Here is a 23,950-nt window from a genome sequence, read left to right as displayed (position 1 = left end):
TATTTATTAGTTTTCTTTGTGTATTCTGTAATGGTGCATAGCAGGATTGTGCCAAACTGAGGTTAGCTCTGCTCATAAAAAGACCAATTAAGTGGGAAAATAGAGAAAATTCACATAATGTGAATAAATCCTTAATAAGAAGATTAAATGACAGATCATTCTGATTTTGAGCAGTTGCCGAATTATGCGATAACTTTTCTCTTAATAATTAAGTAATATCTAAATCGTGCAACTTATTCTATTTAATAGCAAATAATGATTTCACTCATTTTAAGACTTAAATTCAGGCGAAATTAGCTGTTTACATCATACATAAATTTTCTTATTTCATTTATTAAAGTTTATAAATGGGCATGCTTTTATATTATGAGAAACATTAGTTGTTTAATAAATATATTTTATAACCATTCAACAATTTTAAGCTTGTGTGTGAAAAAAAAAGTCTAAGATTTTAGCCTGTCCTGTTTTCAAATTCTAAAATGTAATTTCTCCAACCAGCTTAATAAAAATAACATTTCTCTGTAATATAACTTTTATTCTTAAAAGGGTTGTTAAGCATTTTGAGTATTGTTTAATGCCTTAAATTCCACATAAGCATTGTAAAGCATTCAATTTCACAGTACTATGCATGCACTCACTAGCTGTTCGAAATCGAGTTCATTAGCAATTCACTTTCACGAATACATGAAAGTGAATTGCTATCGATGAAGTTACGAATGTTAATGTAGTCCATGTCTCATTTGGTTCATGTATAATAACACATTAAATGATTGTAAGCGCAGACACTTTTACATTTGTTAACTTTTGGCAGAGTTTAAATGTCAGGCATTATTGGCTTTAATGGTGACTTAATTTCCATTTATCAACAATCAGTGATATTCAGCATATGCTGTCAGTAGCAATGCCTTTCCTTGAAATTCGAGAGAACGCAAGTTATGTTTTTGCTACCTTCAGTGGCACACTCAAAGGGGAGGGGGACAAGGGGCCCGAGCTTCCCCCCCCCAAAAAAAAGGGAAAAAAAAACTAGAAAATTTTCCAAAAATCTTTTTTTTTTCTAATTAAAATTCATTTTCTTATTTATGTTGTGTCGTCTTCTATTTCTATACTACTAATGAATTAGCGGACATAAGATGGGAATACCCTATGGCTCTCGGGAATCACGGCCGCGGTGAACACAAGGCGAACGAAGTAGTGCTGGTGCGGACCGACCGCTACTTCGGTACCGGATCTTAAGTTGTGTTATAAAAAATTTGAAAAACCGTTTGCAATAGCTCCATGCAAAAATGGCGTTGATGCAGTTGCGAAGTGTGACAAAATGATACATTCTAACATTTATAACTTATTAAAATATTTGCAATGCTTCCGGTAACAACATGCGCCATTTCCTTATACATACGCCTTTTAAAAACCTATTTAAGATCTACAATGACACAATCACGATTGAATGGACTGGCTTTGCCACACACACACACAGAGATTAATGTAACCGCGACTGAAGTAATTCAAGAGCTTTATAAAAAGAAAGCAAAACTGGATTTTATTCTTTAATTTTTTTTTATAATCACCTAATGAATTTTATTGAATTTGCATTAAAAATATTTTTATCCGTTCAACTCGGCTCGCCCCAAGGTTCAATCCTGAGTGCGTCACTGGCCCAGTTTCTTGTTCTTGGTTTTCTTTGGCGTAATCTAAAATAAAATAACATGCTAGCCTTATATGTACCAATCACATTAGTGGTGAGAAAAAAAAAAGCACTGGTATATATTTTGTCTGATTAAGGGTAAAGAAAGATAGTGTTTCGTACGTGATAGAGCATAAGTCCGTAGGATCTTGTAAACATCCAGCTGATTTCTGTTATTATATTTGTAAGAGTTATACCTAAAATCTCCAAATAATTGCGATATCAGTCCTAAGTGCTTAATAAATTTTCAGGAGGCGCCTATGATGCTTCGAGACGAACTTATAAGTGATCGTGTTTCTCACTTGTCACTTCCTGCTCGCTCTCAGAGCCTCAGGCAAGACGTCAATAACTTGGATTCCCAGATACGCCAACTTCAAGAAGCTGTGGACTCCCTCGTCAGACTTCAGCAAAGGTAAAATTAATATACTTTTTTTTGTTCCCGTTTCACCCGACATAATTTCAGATTTTTTTAACTTTTTCATAAAAATCCTCGAGCTGAAAAAGAAAGACATCAAATTTCGATTGCATGCCCTCAGACGCATGCAATCGAAAAATGTGTTTTGTTTTTGGCTATAAGAACTATGCCCCCCCCCCCAAAAAAAAAGAAAAATGTTGAATGTATATTCTAATATTTCTTTGCTCAGCATGTAAAAATAATCCTGTGACTTACTTTTATGGAAATATATTCCCATAAGTAAGCAGTTGTTAAATAGAATATGCATAAGAAATAAACACCGTCTTCAACCACCATAAATTGTCAATGTCAAGATAACCACTTCCCCCTTGATGGTTGCGGCAAAAATTTTCATTCTCATTAATCCAATCCACCAATGAGAAATCCAAATTTTATATTGGTTAGAATATCAGAACTGCATATACCAGGCGTAACTCTTGCCTACCGAATCAAATAGTGGATTGATATAAAGAGGAAATCTTGAATAAAGCCGAAACAAGTTTCTTACCAAAGTAAATCAAGATTTTCGATCCTACATTTTCTATCCTCCGTAATTGAATTCAAGGCACCCGAGTGACTGTTCTCTCACTTGTTCTCATTTGTAACTGGTGATTTTCTTGATCTACCACGTGATACGATGCATTTGTTCCTATACACTGTACAGTTAGTTGTTTGATTTTCGTTTTAGATGTTTTAGTTATCTCTGCTGAAGAAAGCTATCATGTAGGAGTTAAATTGAATAGTATTTTTGAATATTTCATTTCAGCAGCTAATAGTTGCCTGAAGTGGCTTAAAATTGTCAGATGTTACGGTTAAGCCAGGTGGGAGCTTCATATTTAAGGATTTTTGCGATCACCTACCACCTAAAAGCATTCACAAAAGGTCCATGCTAGTCATCGGATTCGAACCCAAAACCTGTATATCGAAAAGGAAGACACTGTGCTAGTTAGTTAACTGATTTTTATTTTCAACCGTGCAAGATTTTTAAAAAATCCTTCAATCGCTAAAAGATGGTAGAATTGGAGGATGACTGTTTCGCTTTCGGACCGCTTCAAAACAACGCATGAGACATTTCTGAATACTGTTATTTTAACACCGTGATTCATCCTTGACACATTGTCCATAGTTAGAAATTATCTGGAGTCAAATCTCATAATTGACACAAAGAAGATTTTCTGGTACCTTTAATCGAAGGATTATGTTTACTTATAAAACGCACGTTTCCCTGAGAACGCATGCAGTTGCCGTCTTTCAGAAACTCTGACCACAGTGTTCGATGCTGATTCTCATCCGTAAAGTAAGCAGAAGCTAATTTTTTTCTTACAAATCCTTCTGTCAGTAGAATATTGTTTTCATACTTGAGATAGTCAACCCAGAACTTCCCGGGAAAAAAAATCGTTTCAATCCTGTTCAAAATAATCCATTTCGGTTAAGTAAACTCGATTTTAGACTGGCCTCAGCTGGTTACCCTTAATGAACAATCCAACTACAAATCGTCGAACCAGCTTCCTTTACCTCGTATTTTCATTCTTTATATTTCCATCCGCTGAAGTAGTCTTCCCTGCATAGCCTTTCCCAGGTATTACATTTCAATTTCTCATGAAAAACATTACCACCTGCTTTATTTCTTTCCCTTTTGCAAACCCACTACTAAACTATTTCAAGTTTTTGTCACCTATAATGTTGACGTGAATATTAAAATATTGTCAGCCAAAACACTAATGCATTGGCCTTCGAGGGTGATAATTTTTAAACAGCTCGGTTGCGTGGTATTATCAAAAAAAAAGAATGATAAAAAATAAAATAAAATAAAATGACGAATTCATATTAAAAAGTAATTATTATCCTCATTTTCCTAATGTGAGAGCTAGAGCAGCCAGGAACAGGTTCAGTCCATTTTGCAACCAAGTTATTTATTTTTCTGTAGACATTCAATGAAATTATGCTTCTGTTATTTTCTAGGTATTCCTTATAGATATATTTCCTTTTGCTTTAATTATTCTTTTCTGATCTCCTGATTGGATTTCATTAAAATCCATGCTGTTATTTTATTCAAACACTTCCCCACAAAGCCTGTTAATCTTCATTAGTCTTCCTTTTGTTTAATAATTGAAGTCTTTCTGCACCGAAAAGAAAATCAGAGAGAATATGTGGAGAATATCGAGATATATAATTAGATTTGAAGTTCTTTGGAGAGGTGTTAGGTTTTTTTTGAGGGGGGAGTGGTTTCCCCCCCCCCCAAATTGTAAATTTAGTCGTAGTGGACCCCTCTACATTTATTCTTCGTTCAATAGTTTCTTCATACTTTTTCACATGATTGAAGGTAATTAAATTTTTAACGTCTTTTAATTTATTTTCTTCCAGTGTAAAGCTAAGCTTTTTTCCACTTAATTCCATTGTTTTGGTTTTACGAAAATTTATCAGCATTGCTTAATCCTTGCTATCATGCACTTTAAGTTTTTCTTCTTTATCTGCAACTGTTTTTACAGAAAAACAGTCAATTGGATCAAATCTCTCCATTTTTATATTCCTAATTTTTTTATTTCGTGAATATTATTCCATTTCAGGTTTCATTTTTTTTAAACAGATCTATTATCTGGTCTCTCCACCTTTTCCGTAGTTATCCTCTTGACCTCTTCCCTTGAAATTCGTTTCCAACACTTCTCGGTATCCAAACCTCTTCAAGCGAGGGTTCACAAGCATTTATTCAAATACTTTGTAGTCCTAAACCATTCCTAATGTTCACATTTCTTATTTTATCTTTCCTTGTTTTTCCAATATTTCCCTTAAAATTTTCATTGTTTGTTTTCTATTTTTTGTCTCTTTTTGTTGGTCTTCATCTTTCTGCTGAATAAGTGAAAGCGACTTTTGTTAATCAAAAGCTTGCAATTCAGTGGGACTTTCGGCAAGCTTAAAGCATATTTGCAGTTTGGCTTCATTGATTTTATTTATTATTTCACTGGGAAAAATAAATGTCACAGATCTGAAGTTATGATTAATCAAAATGAGACATTTTTGATATTCTCTGAAAGGTTTCGAAATTTTTTCCATTAAATAATACTGAGCTACGAATATTAATTTCGGAATAAAAATTTCGAATTCCATTTTCTTAGTGCAATCTCATCCAACCGGATACAAAGAGTACTCATAACAACTTATTCTTGCTATCAGATAAAACTTTAATTAAAAACAAAATACAGTATAACAAATTTATCTTCTGACATTAATTGCTTAATATGAACCCATCTCTGTGTAAATAATAATTCATTTTACGGCGTTAGTGTAGAAAAAAAATATGTGTATTCTTATAAGAAATAAAAAAAGCTGTTTCTAATGATTAATCATCAGTGTTAATATAAAGCCTATGAGATTATCCTAAAATTTCTTTTTTTTTTTTCAAAAATATCCTTAAATTCACTTTCGCTGTCTTTGCGCACAATAAATGTCCACGTGCTTCGGATCTCATTCCCCTGCATGTCTTGTTACGAAGTAAAATAAAGAGAATTGTATCCTTTTTTTTAATCTTCGAGATTTATAGATGAATGTTGTTTACATTTTTGTATTCTTCGTTAATTGCTATATTTATTGAGGTTGAATAGAATTATGTTCATAAAAATGTATTTTGCAGTTTCAGGTGTGCAATATACCTGTTCGATGACAGTTTCATTTAACAGGTTTTACGCACCTGATTATCGAAATGGTTTGTAATTCTTTCAAACATTTGCCAAGCTACTTGAATTTTCTTTTGAATCAGGTCATTTACCGGCACAAAATTCTTAAATAATTTTGAAGACGTTGATTGGGTGGAAGCTTCTTTAAACAGATAAGTTTGTTTCAACTGGAATAGTTCTTTCATCAAAATAATTAGAGATGATAGTTGGATGGAATTTTAATGAGATGTGGTGCGTAGGATCTTTGCTATTTTTATCTGATTCTGTCTTTTAATTTAAATAATTCTTCTTAGATTGAGTTACTAGAATTCAATTACTAGAATTGAATGCCGCCAGGGGAGACATCAGTATACTGTATAATCTCTCATACAACTTGAGTAGTTTATTGAAAACATTCTAATGAAAAACAGTTGGGCACATCACTGTGGATACTAAAACAAACCTCCCCCCCACATACTAAAAACGATGTGTACACATACATGTCATGACTTTTAGAAAACCAACTATGAAAATTTTCTTCGCGTGTTTGAATTGGTTCTTTCATATTTCTTAACAAAATAAACTACAACAGAAGTTGATAAAAGGAAGAGTTGTTCAAGAACTGACATGAAAATTTTCTTTGTCATTTTACGAATATATCCCAGGTGGCTTGTTTCGATCTTAGACCAACGTTTCATCATTCCATCTGTATCTTCCATCTTTTGGTTTATAGTTCATTTTCCTCGGTATTCTATCATAAGCCATTCGTTCTATATGCTCTTTCCATTTGGTTCTGTATTTTTCTATTGTTTCCATTACTGGTTTAGTTTTTTTCAATACGTCTTCATTTCTCTTTTCATCTAGTCTTCTGTAACCTGTTGTTCTCATATATTTCATTTCTGCTTCAGTGATACTTTTATTTTCTCTTTATTGTCCATGCTTCATTGTAATACAATAATGTTGATTTAATAAAATATACATTCTTGGACCGCTTTCGAGAATTTGTTAATTTTGCTAGATATGCCTAAATTTTCATTGTAACAATAAAAAAATCATCTAACGCCTTTTATTCCCTTATAGGGAGTAGGCTTTATACCCTATCTAGCTTTTGGAGACTGAGTAGGCAGTTCAATCTCCACCGGTAGTCAATCAGAGCTAGCTGGCCCATGTCTATCACTAATTACAGCAGCCACCGATGAAGAGGCTGGCAGACAAGTGCTGCCATCTCTTAGTACCTAACCCTAACAAGAGATGTTACTGTCTGAAATAATGTGGGTACTATGGTCGATTTTCTTGAGTTTACGGGACGAAAAACCCGAGTTTACGGGAGGCAAACCCTGCTTGCCCGTGCCAGAGATCGACTAACTCGGGAATCGGCCAAAGAAAGGCTTAGAAAAAGTTCCTCCAGTCAGCGACTAGACTTCGAGCGACTGAAGTCAGACTTCGAGCGACCAAGCACAGAGGATGCAAGCACCACTTCCACTGAGCTACACAGGCCTCTTATAACTTAATTTATAGTCTAAATAATTAAAATTTATTTTGCTCAGTTATTTGTCTATTACTATTTTAATTCGAATAGTTAGTTTTTTTTGAGAAATTGTCATATTGTTTTATTATTAAATTCAATTTATATGCAGATTTTTGGAGATTGTCTTCAGCTGCCCCAAATATCTTCTTCTTCTTTGAGTGCCATCTCCTATCAGAGGGCCGCGAACACCTTTGCAAATTTTGAGCAATTTTCAGCTACTCTGAGCAGTCTCTCAGAGTTCATGCCAGTCCACTGCCTGATGTCTGCCAGCCAAGATTTTCTTTGTCTTCCTTGTCCTCTTCTTCCATTTATCTTCCCTTTTATAATCAATTGAACTATCTTACATTTGTCATTACGAAGTAGGTGACCAAGATATGCGGCTTTCCTTCTTTTTATGGTATCTAAAAGTTCACGTGATTTCCCCATTTGTTCCAGCACTTCCTGATTGGATGTTAATAGTATGTGGGTCACTTCTGATAAGATAAGGAATTGTGACGTGATTTGTTGTTTATTTGATGACGTCATTGTGTGTGACGTCATGAGTTTGTAATGTTAGGAATTTCCCTGGGGGCATATGTGCCAGTGACGTCAGTTGTGTTTTGGATCGCGTATGGAATTATGCGTGATGGTAGAGATAAGGATTCGTGTTGTGATTGGTGGTGCACTTCTGACCACATCAAGATAAGATAAGGAATTGTGACATGAATGTTTGTTGTTATCAGATGAAGATAAGTGATGTGATTTGTTAGTTGTAAATAAGTGACGTTGTTTTGAATGGAAAGGAAGATATATTAGTGGATAAGGAATCGTGTCGTGATTGGTGGGACACTTCTGTCAAGATAAGATAAGGAATCGTGACGTAGATGTTATAGAATTTGGAATTTCGCTGGGGCCCTTGTCTGTCAGGGACATCACGTGGTGTATTTGGTTCGCTTATTGCATTGTGGGCATATTTAGAGATAGGAAACGTGACGTAATGTGTTTGGAAATTTCTGGGGATCAGATGTTTCTCTGTGATATCACATGGTGTTTTGGTTTGCATATGGAATTGTGGGCGATCTTTTTGAGATAAGATATCTTGGAATTTTCCCAGGGTGACACACACATCCGTCATTGTCATGTTTTGTGTTTGGTTGTTTATAGATGGGTGTACTAATTTTCCAGAACAGTTTGGGGTATTTCTTTCCTGTTAAAGGGTGGGAATTAATTCTTAGAGTAAGTCGTGATGGCGGCAGTGTTTAGGGTTTTCTGAATAATTTAATTATATGCTGGTGTTCATCACACACACACATTAGACATGAAAAGTCGCTAATGTATCTATGTTGGTACTCTAATATGTACCCTATGATTATTCTTATGAAAAAAAAAACTATTCAGTATTAGAATTACTCTTACCAAAACATACGAGCAGTGATTATTGAAATTTCAATTATCAATTGTTTTTAAGTTTAAATTTAAAAAAATTTCCAATACATTTTGGGATATTTCTTTCCTGTTAAAGGGTGAGAATTCTTAGAGTAGATTCGTGATGGTGGCTGTGTTTAGGGTTTTCTGAATAATTTAATTATATGCTGGGGTCCCTCAAACATACTTTTTTTTTGCTCCAATGTTATCACAATCAGTTGGAGGTGACATCACTAAAAGATTATTGGCAAATGACATTCTCTTTTCGAATTAATGTTATCTTGTTTACTAATGTTTGGGTAATGGTGATTTTTTTTTCGTTTACATGAAGAGAAAAAATCAAATGGTATTTTTTAAAAAAAATTAAAAATAAACGGTGACTTAAAAGCTTACAATAACGTTTTTGTATGTAGTCTAGAAATTCTAATGATAATTTAAATTTACTTACAATCTTTCCAGAATGACTCTTCTTAATGAAACTAGACATTCCAAAATAGTTGAATTTTTATCCACACCACAACACATAAAAACAGAATCTTGAAAGAACGAAATTTCTGTAATAACCTGAAAAACTTTGACTTTTGTTCCTTAGGTTTTCTGTCCGTTTGGTACACTGTTAATTCCTTAGCATTAGGTCATACTATGTTTTTATTCCTAAGATGGCGAGTGTAAACTCAAACTGGCTTATGCTGACTAATATATCTGCCAGCGATCGGTAATTGTTATGTCTACTTGTGAACATTTCTGACTGGGGGGGATTGGAATTCTTTTGGTCTTACTTGAGGGTTTGATAATACTTCCCACACGACATTCCAAACATCTTTTTCATGGCTCATATTCTCCCTTTGATGTTTTGTGCAGTGTTATCAGTTCAGGGAAGTACGACTGTTTTTCTAGTGTAAAATTCTTATGACACATATCCTAAAATTATTCATTCCTGATTAAGGATGTTATACGCTTATTGTTTTCAAATAGATGGCTTGTTTGATTACATTTTGCATAGCTAGGAAAGTGGAATTTATTTCAAATGAATATTAGCTCTGGAATATATATATACTTTGTTAATGTCTATGTTACCTATTATTTGACTAATATTATTAACAAATTGTATTTACTGAATCTAACATACAGAAATTAAATAAAGTGAAAAAGGCAATTTTTTTCTTCTGATTTCAGATTTGCTCTGATGTTTATAGTGTATGACTTGCCACTGGTGCTTACATGTAATTCATGTTATTTTTCTCCATTTGACATTTCAAAAACAAGTTGAACTATGGTTTTTACATAGTTCAAATATATAAAACTCATTTCTGTTAGTCCCTATTGACTGTTTTCCTCTCAGCTGGATATTTATTTCACAGTAGGGATATTTATATATATATATATTAACACAATTATTATATTAGATATTCTTTCCAATGCAAATATTTATGATCACAACAAACAAGAAATTCATCACCCTTTCAAAGTTTTGAAATTCATGCACATATTGTTTTCATCATTTCGTATCATTAAATGAAGAATGGGTCTAGCTATTAAGTTTGTTAATGTTTTTTGATTTTTCTTTTCCAATGGCAAGTATTTTTGATATATGCATGTTGATTCACTTGTTATCTGCATGCAACGATACTTTTTTATTTATACAACAAACATTTTAAGAGTTTAGTAACTTGATAGGTTAAAATATCTAATGTCCCTTTGTAAATAAACAAATTCTAACAGTTGTACTTTAAGTATGATTGTTTTTTCTAGTCTATTGGAGGTATCTATATATATAATAAATAAATTGTCACTTTTTGGGTGAAGTATTCTCCACCAAAATTCTGCCTATTAATTTAATACCCATTTCCTTTTGCTTCCAAGAGTTGACACAGTTTCACTGAGTGGATTTTCAAAAAAAAAAAAGTCTCTGGTTAGTTTGTGGCATGAAATCTCACAAGGAAAAAAAATGTTATGGTCTTACTTAAATTTGTATAACACATCAATGACACCCAATTTCTTCATTTAAATTTACGCATTTTATTTGAATCAAGTATTATTTACAGTAAATTTGCACTGTTATTCAAAGATTCTTCCCATGCTTGTGGAATTGCCATCATGTGGTTTTTGACAATGTGACTCTCTTCTGAAAGTTAATTATCATTTGGTGATCGTTGGGAATTTATTACTGTATTAAAATTAAGGGTTGCATATTTATATTTTTGAAACCAATACATATACTTCTGAAAATTATTAAAAGCACAGAATTTTTTGTTATGTTTCCAAAAGCATTTAAAAGTACACGGTATGTTTTTACGTTTTGGTCATCCAATTTCATTTAAATCAAGAAAAGGCCCCCCCTATTAACCTCGTTAAAGTTTTTGATTTTTCTCTTCCTTTGCCAAGTAATATTTGATATTTGCATGTTGATTCTATCATCCAAGTTCTTAGTTTGCCAGAGATAGTGAACCAATTTCCCACTTCAGCTGATGGTTATATTTTATTAACCAAGAATTCTGTGTTTTAACTCTTTCTGGTAATTCTTTCCAACTACAAGGTGATTTTGTCAATGCATATCTTACATTAATTCCATCAGAAATACAAATTTCTTTAGGAAATAAATTTGAAGTCTTATTCAAAAGAAATTGACAATCAATTATTCCAGTGATAACTGAAAATTCGTATTTTTTACCCACTGTCGATTTTTCATATTCGTTTTCCTTCATTCTTCTTCTTAGATTACTTCATGTGGCACCACAAATAAATAGTTGTTTATTATTATTATTTCACTGATTATTAGCTCTGATCTTATATTTTATGTTAACTTTCTGTTAGAAAATTCTAAACAATTAGAACTTTTCACAAAGAAATTTTCAAAGAATTTGTGGCTCACCCGTTATTTTTACATTACCAAACACAAAACACCACAACACAAAACAGCTGCAGTGGATGAACGATTATCTTAAGTCCAAAGTCACTCGACTCTATGGTTGTTTCTTATAGTACTGTTTACCCTTACTATATGCCCTACCCTGACCATTCCTTCAAAAATGAACCTTTTGCGCAGATGACTCAACGACATGTTTTCGCATACTGTTGGATATATACTGTTGGTGTGTTTTTATCTTACTTTGTGTGGGGAAAGGTAAAATTTTTATATGTGTTATCTGGAGAATATGAACAATTTTTCTATACCAAACTTTAAGAGTTTAAGTCATATTTTGGGTTAATTATCTGCTATTTCTCTATAAAACAACCATATTCTAACAGTTCGAATTTTCGATTATATGAACGAATTGTTTTCAGCTAACTCAATGTCAATAGGTAGCATTAGACAATTTTTAAAATAATCAATACATGGATATCAGTTTTCAACACTTTTTTCCCCTCTTCCTGGCATTAATTTCACAGTAGTGATTTTTTAAATAATTAAACAGAATTTCATTAAGGTATAAAGTTGTGGATTTAAATATCAAGTTCTAATCGGAATAACTGAGTAAAAAATTCACTGTGGAAAAACACAACAACAAAAGCACACATCTTTGTTCGTTTAAGTTTACAAATGCATATTTTATTTTGTTGAAATACTATTTATAAGTATATTCACTGAGAAAAATTCGAAACATGTAATTACGTAAAAATATTTTACAATATTTAGTTTACACTGTTAACATTTTCCAAAGAGTTCAATGAATAAAATTTTTGTTATTCACTGTTTCTTGGTCACATCAAAATAGCTGGTCATGCAAAAGAGATTTTAAATCAGATACCATGATAATCCCCCACTCCATATATTTGATATTGTGTCAGTCTGGAAATAACACCATGCCTCCCTAAACATTCTGTGTATTCCTTTGTCACCAAATATACACAAACAGTTTTCGTAAAATGTTCGTAAATGTCACAAAATAAAGAATCTTTATCGAATTTGATAAAATCTTGAAAGTCTAATTTTGCCATTGATGAATTTAAATGATTAGCGATAATATTCCCCATGATATGAATAGCTGGTAATTTAGTTTCCAAAAATAGTAAATGATTATCAATGTTGTACATTTTTGGTGAAAATCTCTCAGCTTCTTGAAAACTAATAGAAAAAACTTTACTTCCATCAGCTCCTGTACCATCAAGTATTAGTTCCCCATCTTGACATTTCAGAATATAACACTCACCGAAGTCCATTTCATAGTCAATTCTTCTTTTCTTTGCAAGTAGCCGAGGATATCAGGCCACTTCCTGCATAACGTTTCCCAAGTGGTCCTGGATAAATTCATCACAATGTACATGTCGTCTAAAATAATAATCGGTTTCCATCCTTTTAGAGCTAGGTGAAGAGTTTTGTCTCGTGCTATTTTCCTGAAGAAAAAAAATTTCACTGATTTTTGTGGCTCGCCCATTATTTTACTTTACTTTCCTGGATACAAAATAACCACAACACAATATGATAACTGCACTGGATGAACGAATTGCCATAACTGCAAAGACACTTGACTTGTTTGTTTTTCTTTATAGTACTGTTTACCTAACCCTTAACCCTGACCGTTCCTTCCAAAATGAAACTTTTGTGCAGATAGTTCATGGACATGTTTCTACATGCTGTTGGACATGATGTTGATGCGAGATTATTTTACTTTGAGGCATCATAGGGCAAATCTTATCTCTGTGGCTCGAAGGGTGTTCTATATTATTTGTCCTTATTATGTTAAGTATTTTATCCCCAAAAAGTGAACTTTCATAATTAATTTCCCAAATATTATTTAAAATGACTGAAAAAAAATCAAATTAACAATTAAAAACGTTATTCACATTTTAAACCCTTCGTGATTTTGGGCCACCTTGTACTTTCAAAATCATTAGTGGCTAATGTAAAACAGTATCTGCCGAATTCCAAAACTTAGGGTTAAAAGTATTTATTGTATTGAAACTTATAAAAAGTATGTACACTATATTTACAATTCATAGGTTTAAATTTTGGTTTTAATTGAATCTGATTTCTATTCTCCTTATACAATAATGGAATTCAGATCTCCTTTGAGTCCAGGTGCAGAATATCCCGGTGTTTTTCCAATTGTGCTATGGAGGCGCTTGAAATTCCACATCAATATTTTCTGACATTCTTAACTGAGATGCTCCATTTCTGAAATTTTCATTCAAAAGTGCTACATGTGTATTGATGTGGAGGAAAGAGAGAAATAATGCAAATTTGTAATAAAAATAAATAATTGAAAAACACCAACACGCCAGAGAAACTAACTACCTTAACAATGATAAAACTAATTTGGGCCATCCAGTTTTATCCTATACTCAAAATGTATGCAATCCGAAAATTAACAAGAAAAAATGATGAGAGTAAAAAATATAAGATTTGAAAAGCTTGATCCCTAGAATGAAGCCTAGCCAGTCTATTGGTAAATCTGGCACTACTAGACAGAACAGTATAATTGACATAATAGTATACCAGTTAAGATTAGGTACATAAGCGGGTGGTATTCCCCCCCCCCCCTCTACATTCATCTTCCATATACTTAATCTAGCTGGAAATGCACTCAGAAGTTGTTAAGGCTAAAAGAATGCTATCTTATTTCCGAAGATTTTGAAAATTTGGATTTAATATATCAGTTGTTTATCTAATTTAAAGGATGAAAAGTCGTTACAATGACATTACGAACGTCCCAGAAAAACCTATTAATGGGGAGAATTATAAATGTTATTAATATTTTAAACCAAATATGTCAACTGTATTTCCGAATAAAACCGAGAAAATTTAAAAGTATTCTAGAGCTTTGGAAATACCAACCTTCCGTATGAATTGCCTTGCTATTGCGCTAAAAACTGCAGTAGTTCTACTTGATAAATCTGATTCTCCACTTCCACCCAGTAACAAGTTTTAACAATCATCCTCTTGAACAAATAGCTCTTTAATAAAAGTATAGTTCATACATATTTATTATATGAACATATGCAGAGAGTCAATCTATTAATGCTTTACTTAGACATGTGAACAAACAACATTAGAGAATAAATTTCACATATGAAGCTATAAAGTTATCTTCCTTACACATTCGTCTTTATTCTTACCCGTCAGATGACAGGTTGAGTGCTTTATGAATAAGAAATCTTTGCCATATGGCTCTATTTCTGGCCATTTTTGTCATCTGTCTGAAGCTTGATAACTGTGACCTTTTTTTCAGAGATTGCAACCAAGTTCTTTTTGATAGGCCTGTTGGTTACCTTCCTCCAACGATTCGATTCAAGGCTATATTTGTTAATCTCTGGAAGGACATTCTCTGGAGATGTCCAAACAATCTTAATTGCTGTTTAAGAATTATATTTATGATATCTTCTCTAATGTTTAAGTTTAATTCGTGTTTGAGTTGCACATTTGGTTTGTGTTCTGACCAGTGAATCTTATTTATTTTTTGTAAGCATTTCCTTTCGAATGCCCTGATTTTTTGTATTTCTTTCTGATGGAGTCTCCATGTCTCGGCTTCATATATTTCCATAGGCATAATATTGGTTTTATAGAGTTTTAGTTATTTATTTTTGAAGTGTTGTTTTTCTATATTTTGTTTAATTTATTCAAATTAGACCATCCTATGTTAAGTCTGTATTTTACTGTTTCTGTGTTGTCGAGATTATGAGTAATGAGACTATGAAGATATAAACTGTTTTACCTCTATATGATTTTCTAAGCTTTTTGAATTTTTTTTCTCTCATTTCTACCAATTTTAATTGTTTTAGTTTTGCTTAGGTTGGATTTCCATTCAGAAAGTTTTGCACTCTTTTATTATTTAAATTTTTTTTTTCCAGTTCTAGATTCTGCAAAAATAATAACATCGTCTGCATAACTAATATGGTCGATATTCGTGCCATTTATTTGTAGACATGGTTCTTCGGCTATGCTTTTCCATATTTCTTCGAGTAGATGGTAAATAAATTTTGTGAGAGAGCGGGAAAGAAACCCTGCATGACTCCTTTTTCTACTTTGAATTTGACTGTTTTTATTTTATTAAATTTGACAGTTTGATGCTTTTATAATAATTCATAATAAATGTCCTTATTTCTGAATCTACCGTCGTATATTTTAAGATGTTTATCAGTTTGTTCCTATCAATGGAATCATGTTTGTTTCCATTAATTTTCACTATAAGGTAAATTGTGTGCCCAGTATTCACACATTTTTGCTTTTTCTTCCAACCAAACGCTTTTGGCAGATCTGCACATTCTATCTATTTTGTTTTTCAGTCTTCTGTTCAAAGTATTTTTTGCAACTCTTTCTTTTCTTCTAAGATTTCCTTGTTTTCTGTGATTTATTTGCTCTAATTGTTGTACCAAGTGTTTTTCTTGTGGCATTCTCCATAAGTGATCTGCACCGTTTCCATCTATATTCTACATTGTCAAAGGTTATCTTTAACTGCTATTATGTCTCTGTAGTTGTTTTGTTTTTTACTGGTATAGTTATGTCTTTCAGTTTTATTATATTAATAGTATTGGTCTTTGGTTTGCTATTTTTAAATTTCAATTAAATTTTTTCAGCTAGTTTCCTCAGTAGTATGTTTACATTTTGGATTAATGATTTCCAGTTATTTTTGATCAGAATATTTACATGATGGACTATTGGAAAAAATAGTACTTGATATGAACAAATTGTTTACAGAAAACAACCTTCTCGTTTGAAGTCTCGCATCACTATTAGGATTTTTGACCAGTAACTACCTGGTCAAAAAAAAAGTATAAATTCTTCATGTGACTGAACTGGAGCATAAATTTGGATAATTTTTAACAAATAAATTCCATTTTCTTTTCCTTTTAACATAATTGTTAGAATTCTTGGACCATTTGCTTTCATGGTTAAGATAGTTCTATAAGTGATTGTTATCTAATATTGCGACTCCCTCTCTGTGGAGGTTATCTTCTCGCCCTTCGTAAAATAGTTTGCCGTGCTTCTAATTTACCACACCTTTTCCTGGCCAGCGTGTTTCGGCAATACCTGTAACATCCCACTTAATTCTCTTTAGCTCTTTCCAGGTGTAAAAAAAAAATCTTTATATTCGCTGTTGGGAGGTGGATTTTTTTTTGCGCTCACCACATAGCGTGATCTAAAAACAGTAGCGTCGACTACCCGAACGCGGTAGCATTATTTTGGCATCATAATGATTCTCGTTTTAACCGATCAAATATTGCAGCATGTCTATATTTGGAATTTGGAGATTTGTTGAGAAAATGTAATATAAATAAAAAAGTATATTTTATTTATTTTTTATATTAAATTTAAATAAGCAGCAGTTTAATATATACACATTTCTGGTATTATAACACTTACTGTTATTTTCAGTCAGCCATTCCACTCTGCCAGAGTTAACTCGTGTCACAATGAAAGCCAGTTTATATGGGGCAATGTTCATTGGAAGTTTTTGAGCGGCATGGCTAAGAGATGCGATCTGACTCATCTCATGACCCGGCCTGGTTGGCCGAGTGGTTAGCCTATCCACTCTCCATCCAAGAAGCAGCGGGTTCGAATCCCGGCAAGGCCATGGATGTTTGTGGTTGTCCTACTAACCAATTACCATATGTACTGCTGTGACCTGTGTCCTGGTGCAGTATGCCCCTTGATGTCTTTGCGCCATAAAAAATCAAGTAAAAAGAAAACATGATTGGAGAGTATCAGATGTAGGTATCAGTCGAGGTGCAAATGGAATCCCAACATAGTTAATGCTACATGGGATGGAGGGATAAGGGTGTTTCATAGAATAATTACAAAGATGTGGGAGACAGGATCATACAGACTGGAAGAAGTCGGTTCTCATACCATTACATAAGAAAGTAGATATGAAGGATTGCAAGAACTATAGAACTATTAGTTTAATATTTCATGCAAACAAGATTTTATTAAAGAATATTCTAAATAGGATTGATGCTATAGAGTTGAGTCAGAGATGCAGAAGGAACAAGCAGTTTTATGAAAGGTAAGGGTACTAGAGATCAAATCCTTTGCCTTAGACAGATCATAGAAAAGTATAAAGAATTTTGACTCCCTATGGTAATGCGCTTCATAGACGACTATAAAACTTTTGACTGTGGGAAGTAATGAAAAGAATGAGTTTTCCTCAACACACCATCAGGCTGATAGTCGACAGGGAGAAAGAAGCCACGATAAGAATATGTGTGGATTAACTGATTGAATTCAGACTGAAAATAGTTAGAAAATAATGTCTTTTTCTCACTTGTTTAGTATCTATGGTGAGGACATCATGCATGATGCACTGGATAAGCTCAAGATGGGAATTAGGATATGTGGCAATTTATCAATAATCTGAGATATGCTGATGATACGGTACTGCTTTGTCAAGACTTTGACCTAGTTCTTGTTATTACAGAGTTAACGAAATCAGTAAGAACAGAGGACTTAATCTCAATCCTAGCAATACAGACAGACAGACGGACATCGTCCTCAAAAGAAATACTAACAAGGAAACTTCTGAGAAACAACTGTATCTTAATGGAGAAATAATTGAGGAAGTTAGCAAGTTCGAGTGCCTGGGATCCATGAAATACTAATCTTCTGACGTCAGAAGATTAGTAATAATTAAAACAACATTCAGAGACATACTCTAAAATGTGGGAGGATCCCCATGGAAACAAAGTTGAGGATTTTGGATGTAGTTGTTTTTCCAACAGCAACTTATGGATTGGAAGTGAGGCTTGGAACATAAAGACATCTGACGGGAAAATGATAGCTGCTTTTGAGATGTGATGTTACAGAAGGCTGTTGAGGATATCATATACTGCAAGACGGACAAATGGATGAGTGTTAGAAAGGATTAATAGAACTTTAATGCTCCTTAAGGATATTGACAGAAGAAAGTTGAATCTTTGAACACATTGAAAAGGAATTCTTAGAACAGCAAAAGAAAGCTAATGTTCGAAAAAGAAGGGATAGACCGTCAATGAGATGTATGGATGGTTTGTCTGGAGTGACTGTTCTTCAGAGAATTGATGCTTCCAGAAAAAGCATACAACAGTACCACATGGAGGACTGGTGTGGCACATCACCAAGCATCTGAACGATCATACGATATATATTGATGTTCAATTAACAGATGGAGTAGGGCATCAAATCAAGGGCTGCATCATCCGTGAAAGTTCCTATATTCTAAGTGTTAACAGAGCATAAGTTACGCTGTTCAATAGTGGAAGGACATTATACCAAACTATTACAATGAACCAGTGATGGTCCATGCGTAATTCGTGTTCATGGTGAACGCGTGCAAAACTATAGAGTAGTCACTGTGGTATTGCTAATCATAGAATTACACTTCCAGAGTAATGGGCTTTTTCCACATGTATCTCCGAAGTAGCCTCTTACTCAAGATACCCATGATTACTTCTAATAATCGACGACTACATGTATAGTTTATATGTGAGATGCCAATGACCAATAAAAAAAAGACTTTTTTTTTTAGACCATCCTCTACAGCTATACCCCGTGGGTGGCAGGGAAGGATGATGCAAAAACTTTTAATAAGGAGACATCACGACGTCAGGTCTGTCAGAAACACAGAGAAGATATCAGAGTTATATTATTATTATAACACGGGTATCTCTATGGAGTCAGAAGACTCATCACCAGAGATCCATTATTCACACAATATCTATCAGGTGGCATGTACTGGAAGGACAGCGTGATTATGAGTTCGAGCTCAGTCATTGTTTTAACATTAATTTAATAATATTTTGGCAATTGGCAATTGTAGTATTCATGTGAATGACTGTGTGGATGAGCCTGTTTATTTTTGATATATCAATACACTGCGATAAATGAACTATGTTATTCATGGCTCTGATGAGAACATTGCTATGCATTCGTTCCCAAGAGAAAATGGATTGTGATATTGAGAGTGACAGTGTGTCGTGGGTGCTTTACGAGCCATAAATGCGAAACCTCTCAGAAGCGAGAGAAGGAAGTAGCGGAAGTCAGTACTAAAAGTCGCTAATCCGAAAGTATAGGAGTGAATACAGTTCTGGTTTTAAACGATGGTGAAAGAGATAGGAAGAAAGTGTAAATGATTGACTAAAAGTATCGGTAAGATAGTGTATCCGAAACTTCGGGAAAAAGAGGACCTGAAGAAAGAAATAACTCGCTTGCATGTAGTCCTTTACCAGATAAAACGCGAGATTTAGAAGGCTACAGAAAACAGCAAAATATTGATTGGAACCGACAAAAGAAAAAAAAAAAAAGAAACAAGAAGTGTGAAGTCGAATTGAAATTTGTAAGAATGAACGAGAGAGGAAGTGTAAGTAGATACTTTTTTACGGCGACTATGATAAGAGGGCTGCTTCACGAATGCGCTTCAAAACCTTGCTTTCCTGGTGCGAAAATTAATAGTAATGATACTAAAATGCAGAAATGGAAAGTGAAAGAATTGACTGTTTTGGATCGAGAGGTAAGAAGTATTGTTTGAGAGAAGATGTGAAAGATTCATTGGAAGAAGAGAAAAAAGAAAAGCGAAAAGTAGAAGTTTGTGAGTTTGTTGCCACATTATTATAGAGGCGAACTGAGAAGAATGTCAGTGATATAATCAAACAATACGCAGGTTGTCTAGATGTTGTAGAGTTTGTGGATCTATGACCAGAGTTTTATAGACGTAAAGATTTGTATAATGCTGATCGACTGCAGTTAAATAGAATCAGGCTTATGTATCTAGAGAGCTTTGTTCACAGAGTATGGAGCGCAAAGTCAGGAAAAATTAGGTTGGATACCCACGTGTTTGTGTAGGCAGCCAGGAAGTAAGTAAGTGTGAGAACGACAGAGTGCAGAATCTAGTCTCTCAAGCAAAAATATTTATTACGGTAGTCATTTTAAGAAATAAAGGTTGTTGGGAGCCTACAGAGATGCTGCAGATTCTATATACTAATGCCTGAAATATCAGTTCAACCTTGCCAAATTGCAAGCATTAATGAGACGGCTATCAGCAGACGGAGTTACAGGAATAGAATTTGATGGATATGGTATTTTCAAGGAGGATAGAATAGACAGGACAGCGAGTGATGTAGTGCTGGTAATAGCAGATGAATTGCAGCAACAACAGTAGGAGGCAGATGGCAGTTCTTTAGATTCAATCTAGCAGGTGTCATCTGGCAGATGACAGTACTTTAGAGTCAATCTGGTATGAGATTGAGGCCAATAGGACTAAATATAAAATTGGTTGCCGCTATAGGCCAGGAGGTGCGAGGGATGTTGGGAAAGATATGCATTAGCAAATTAGTGCGATGTGCGCAAGTCGAGTGATTATTATGGGATACTTCAACTTTGAAGACGGGGATTGGAAGTACAGATCACATGATAGGAAGGAAATGAAATTTATATATACTTACTGAGAGAAAGTTACTCCAAGCAGAAGGTGACGGAGGGAACGAGACAGTTGGATATGGTTGTAGAATCAGAAACTGTCCATATGTAAGGTGATGACACGACAGGCAGGTGATCATGACACTCTTAGGAAACAGCTTGAAGTAGTGCCATGGCATTAAAGATCGGTAAGGGAAGGTTGTTCACAGTACGTTGGGGGGGATAGTTAAGGGATATCTGGAGGAAGCAATATCACATTCTACACCTAAGGTCAGGATGTTAAATCATCTAGGAGTTAGTTGGGTGAGTAGCATCATTGCATAAAAAATGTTGTGGAGGATATGTAAGGAGAAAGGTGACCAGCTAATTCATGAACAGTGCAAAAGGTTAGGAAAGAAAGGTTACTATCATGGTAAGAAAGACAAAATCAGATTATGAGAAGTAATTAGCCAAGCAGACGAAAGGAAATCCCAAAGAGTTTTTTTTCTTACATTATTTGGCAAATAAGAAGAAGAATAATAATTATTTTGCAAGGATATATATCATAGAAGTGAAGAAATTGCTATGGTAGAGGTGACAGGGTCTGATTTCAGAACTGAGGTTAAAGAATTTGAAGGTACTTAGTATACTGCAGAATCTGAATGCAAATACAGCGTAGAGATAGGATGAGTTGTCGGCTCGAGGTTTACGAGATCTGGCAATGCCTTTTGAGTAGGCTGTTTAATTTTAGTGTCAGCTCTGACAAAGTCCCAAGAGAGTGGAAGGAGGTCAAAATAATTCCTTTACATAAAGGAAATCTAAGTCTGTGGTAGCAAATTATAGGTCAATTAGTATTTCAGGATTAGTAGTGAGAATACTGGAAAAGTTGGTCAAAAAGAGAATGCGGGAATGGGTGGATAACAATGATACTCTTTGAGAGGCAGCTGGGCTTTATGAAAGGTACGTCATGCATTAGTAATTACTAACTGAGTAGGATAAAGGGAATGGCCACACAATGATGGTAACGCTGGATTTTGCGAAGGAATCGGAGAGGATATCTCATTGAACTCTGTTACTCAAACTGCAACCAATGGGGATGGATAGATAACAAAATATAGTATATGGAGGAGTGGAGGTCAGGAGAAGGCAGATAATAGGTGGTGTGTGTGTGCGCAGGGCTCCGGCCTTGGACCATTGATGTTCATTTGAAAATATATAGGAAAATATAGGAAATAATTTGAAGGGAGATATTCAGTCGTTTGTTTTTCATGAAAAATTAATTTCAAATAGTTAGTCAAGGTGAGGTAAATGCAGAATGATTTAAATAGACTAACAGTATGGGCGATACATAATGGATGACAATTTAATGTAATAAAAGTGTCAAGTTATGCATTTTGCGATACAAAGATTACAAGCTGTGATTCACATTGAGGGAGCTGTACTTCTGGAAATTGATGAAGTCAGCAATTTGGTGGTAGTAGCAGCAGAAGATAGAGAACTGAAATTTAGAGGACATACTATTTTAGTAGCCAGTGTAACTCGCAGGGTCACTTGGTTACTGAAGAACACACTAGCAAGCAGTGATAAGGAAGTTATCATTCCTCTTTATTAAGCCTTGATACGACCACATCAAGATTACTGTGCTCAAGTCTGGTCACCTAGCTTTCTTGGGGATGAGGAAGTGGCAAAGAGGATCCAGAGTCAAATCACCAACATGGTGAGTGGTCCGTGGAATGCTTATTCTGAAGACAGATTCATGGTTTGTGGCTTGCGGAAGTTAGTTGATAAGCTGAGAGAAATTATATGAGAGAAACATTTAAGTCGCTTAAAGGCTTTTATAGGATTGATGTAGGGAAAAGAAAATGTTTCAGCACTTGGTTAATTGGGAAAGAATAGAGGATATCCTTGAAAGTTGGGTAAGAGTCTGGTTAGTATGCGCGTGATGACTAGATTTTTTTCTTGGAGAGTAGTGAACGGATGGAATGGTTAGCTGGAATCAGTGGTGAGTGTTTTGTGTATTAATGGTTCTAAGGAGAGGCATGATAGATATTGTATTGAGAGTTGGTTCTCCCGAGTCTTAGGATGTCACTGAGGTGCTGGGGAGGTTAATTATAATAAGAATACCTTACTTCACTGAGGAATCACTTGCAACCATATATGGCAAGCCATATCACTCGGACATCACACTCCAAACAAAAATTTATCATAACACTCATGCTAATCACACTGCCCACAGTTTCCATCTTCCAGATGTATCAAAAGGTCTTCAGCATCGACTCTTTAACAACTTATACGCTTTGAACATTTTTCCTCTTTTCAGCTCATCAGCTAGTTTTTGAAGACTGCAAATCATCTAAGGTTCATTACATAGACCTAACACATTTTGTCACTCCCCTCTCTACCACTTCTTCATCCCCGAAGGAATCCCAATAACCAGATCTGCTTACAGAAGTCCAGGTGTGGATTGATTAAAGACTTATACAGAGATAACCTCTCCATCTTTGCTTGTTACTTTTCTACAAGAACCAAGTAATCCTATGTGCCTATCAAGAACCAAGTAATCAAAGACATTGCAGTATGCCCTCTAAACTTCAACTCCTTGTCCACAATCACCTCCCAAATCCCTTGTTTCATTAGTTTTAATTCAGCTCCATCAGTATTATACACAGCTCATGATTTTTTCTTCCCGAAGTGCATCATCATACACTCGCTCCATTAAACTGGTAGCCGTTTACCTTGTCCATATGGCCAGTTTACTTAAGTCGCCCTTCTTGATCTCTACATCACCATATACTATATCGATTCGCAATCAACAAACAACTGAATATTTTTTACAAAAATCATTTTCTATATCATTGATATAAAATCAGCTAACACCTTTTATTCCCTTATAGGGAGTAGGCGAGGCCGTTTTAGCCCTATCTAA

At 34.3% G+C, this 23,950-nt stretch overlaps 1 protein-coding gene across 3 annotated transcripts in view; it reads left to right on the top strand.

The window, feature by feature from the left end:
- Stacl (SH3 and cysteine-rich domain-containing protein) overlaps positions 1–23,950 on the top strand; it is a 708,284-nt gene that overhangs the window by 181,666 nt on the left and 502,668 nt on the right. For all 3 annotated transcript variants that reach the window (XR_016549521.1, XM_090405477.1, XM_090405478.1), the window contains exon 8: positions 1,933–2,093. Coding sequence is in view for 2 of the 3 variants with exons in the window: in XM_090405477.1 (XP_090261603.1) it covers positions 1,933–2,093 (161 nt within the window). In the remaining variant the exon portion in view is untranslated. The remainder of the gene's footprint in view (positions 1–1,932; positions 2,094–23,950) is intronic.

This window comes from Typopeltis vanoorti, chromosome 15 (assembly GCF_054136105.1).
Source record: "Typopeltis vanoorti isolate ZY-2024b chromosome 15, IOZ_Tvanoo_1.0, whole genome shotgun sequence".
Classification (NCBI taxonomy): Eukaryota; Metazoa; Arthropoda; class Arachnida; order Uropygi; family Thelyphonidae; genus Typopeltis; species Typopeltis vanoorti.
The sequence above is the reverse complement of the archived record's forward strand: the minus strand, read 5'-3'. Positions and strand labels throughout refer to the sequence as shown.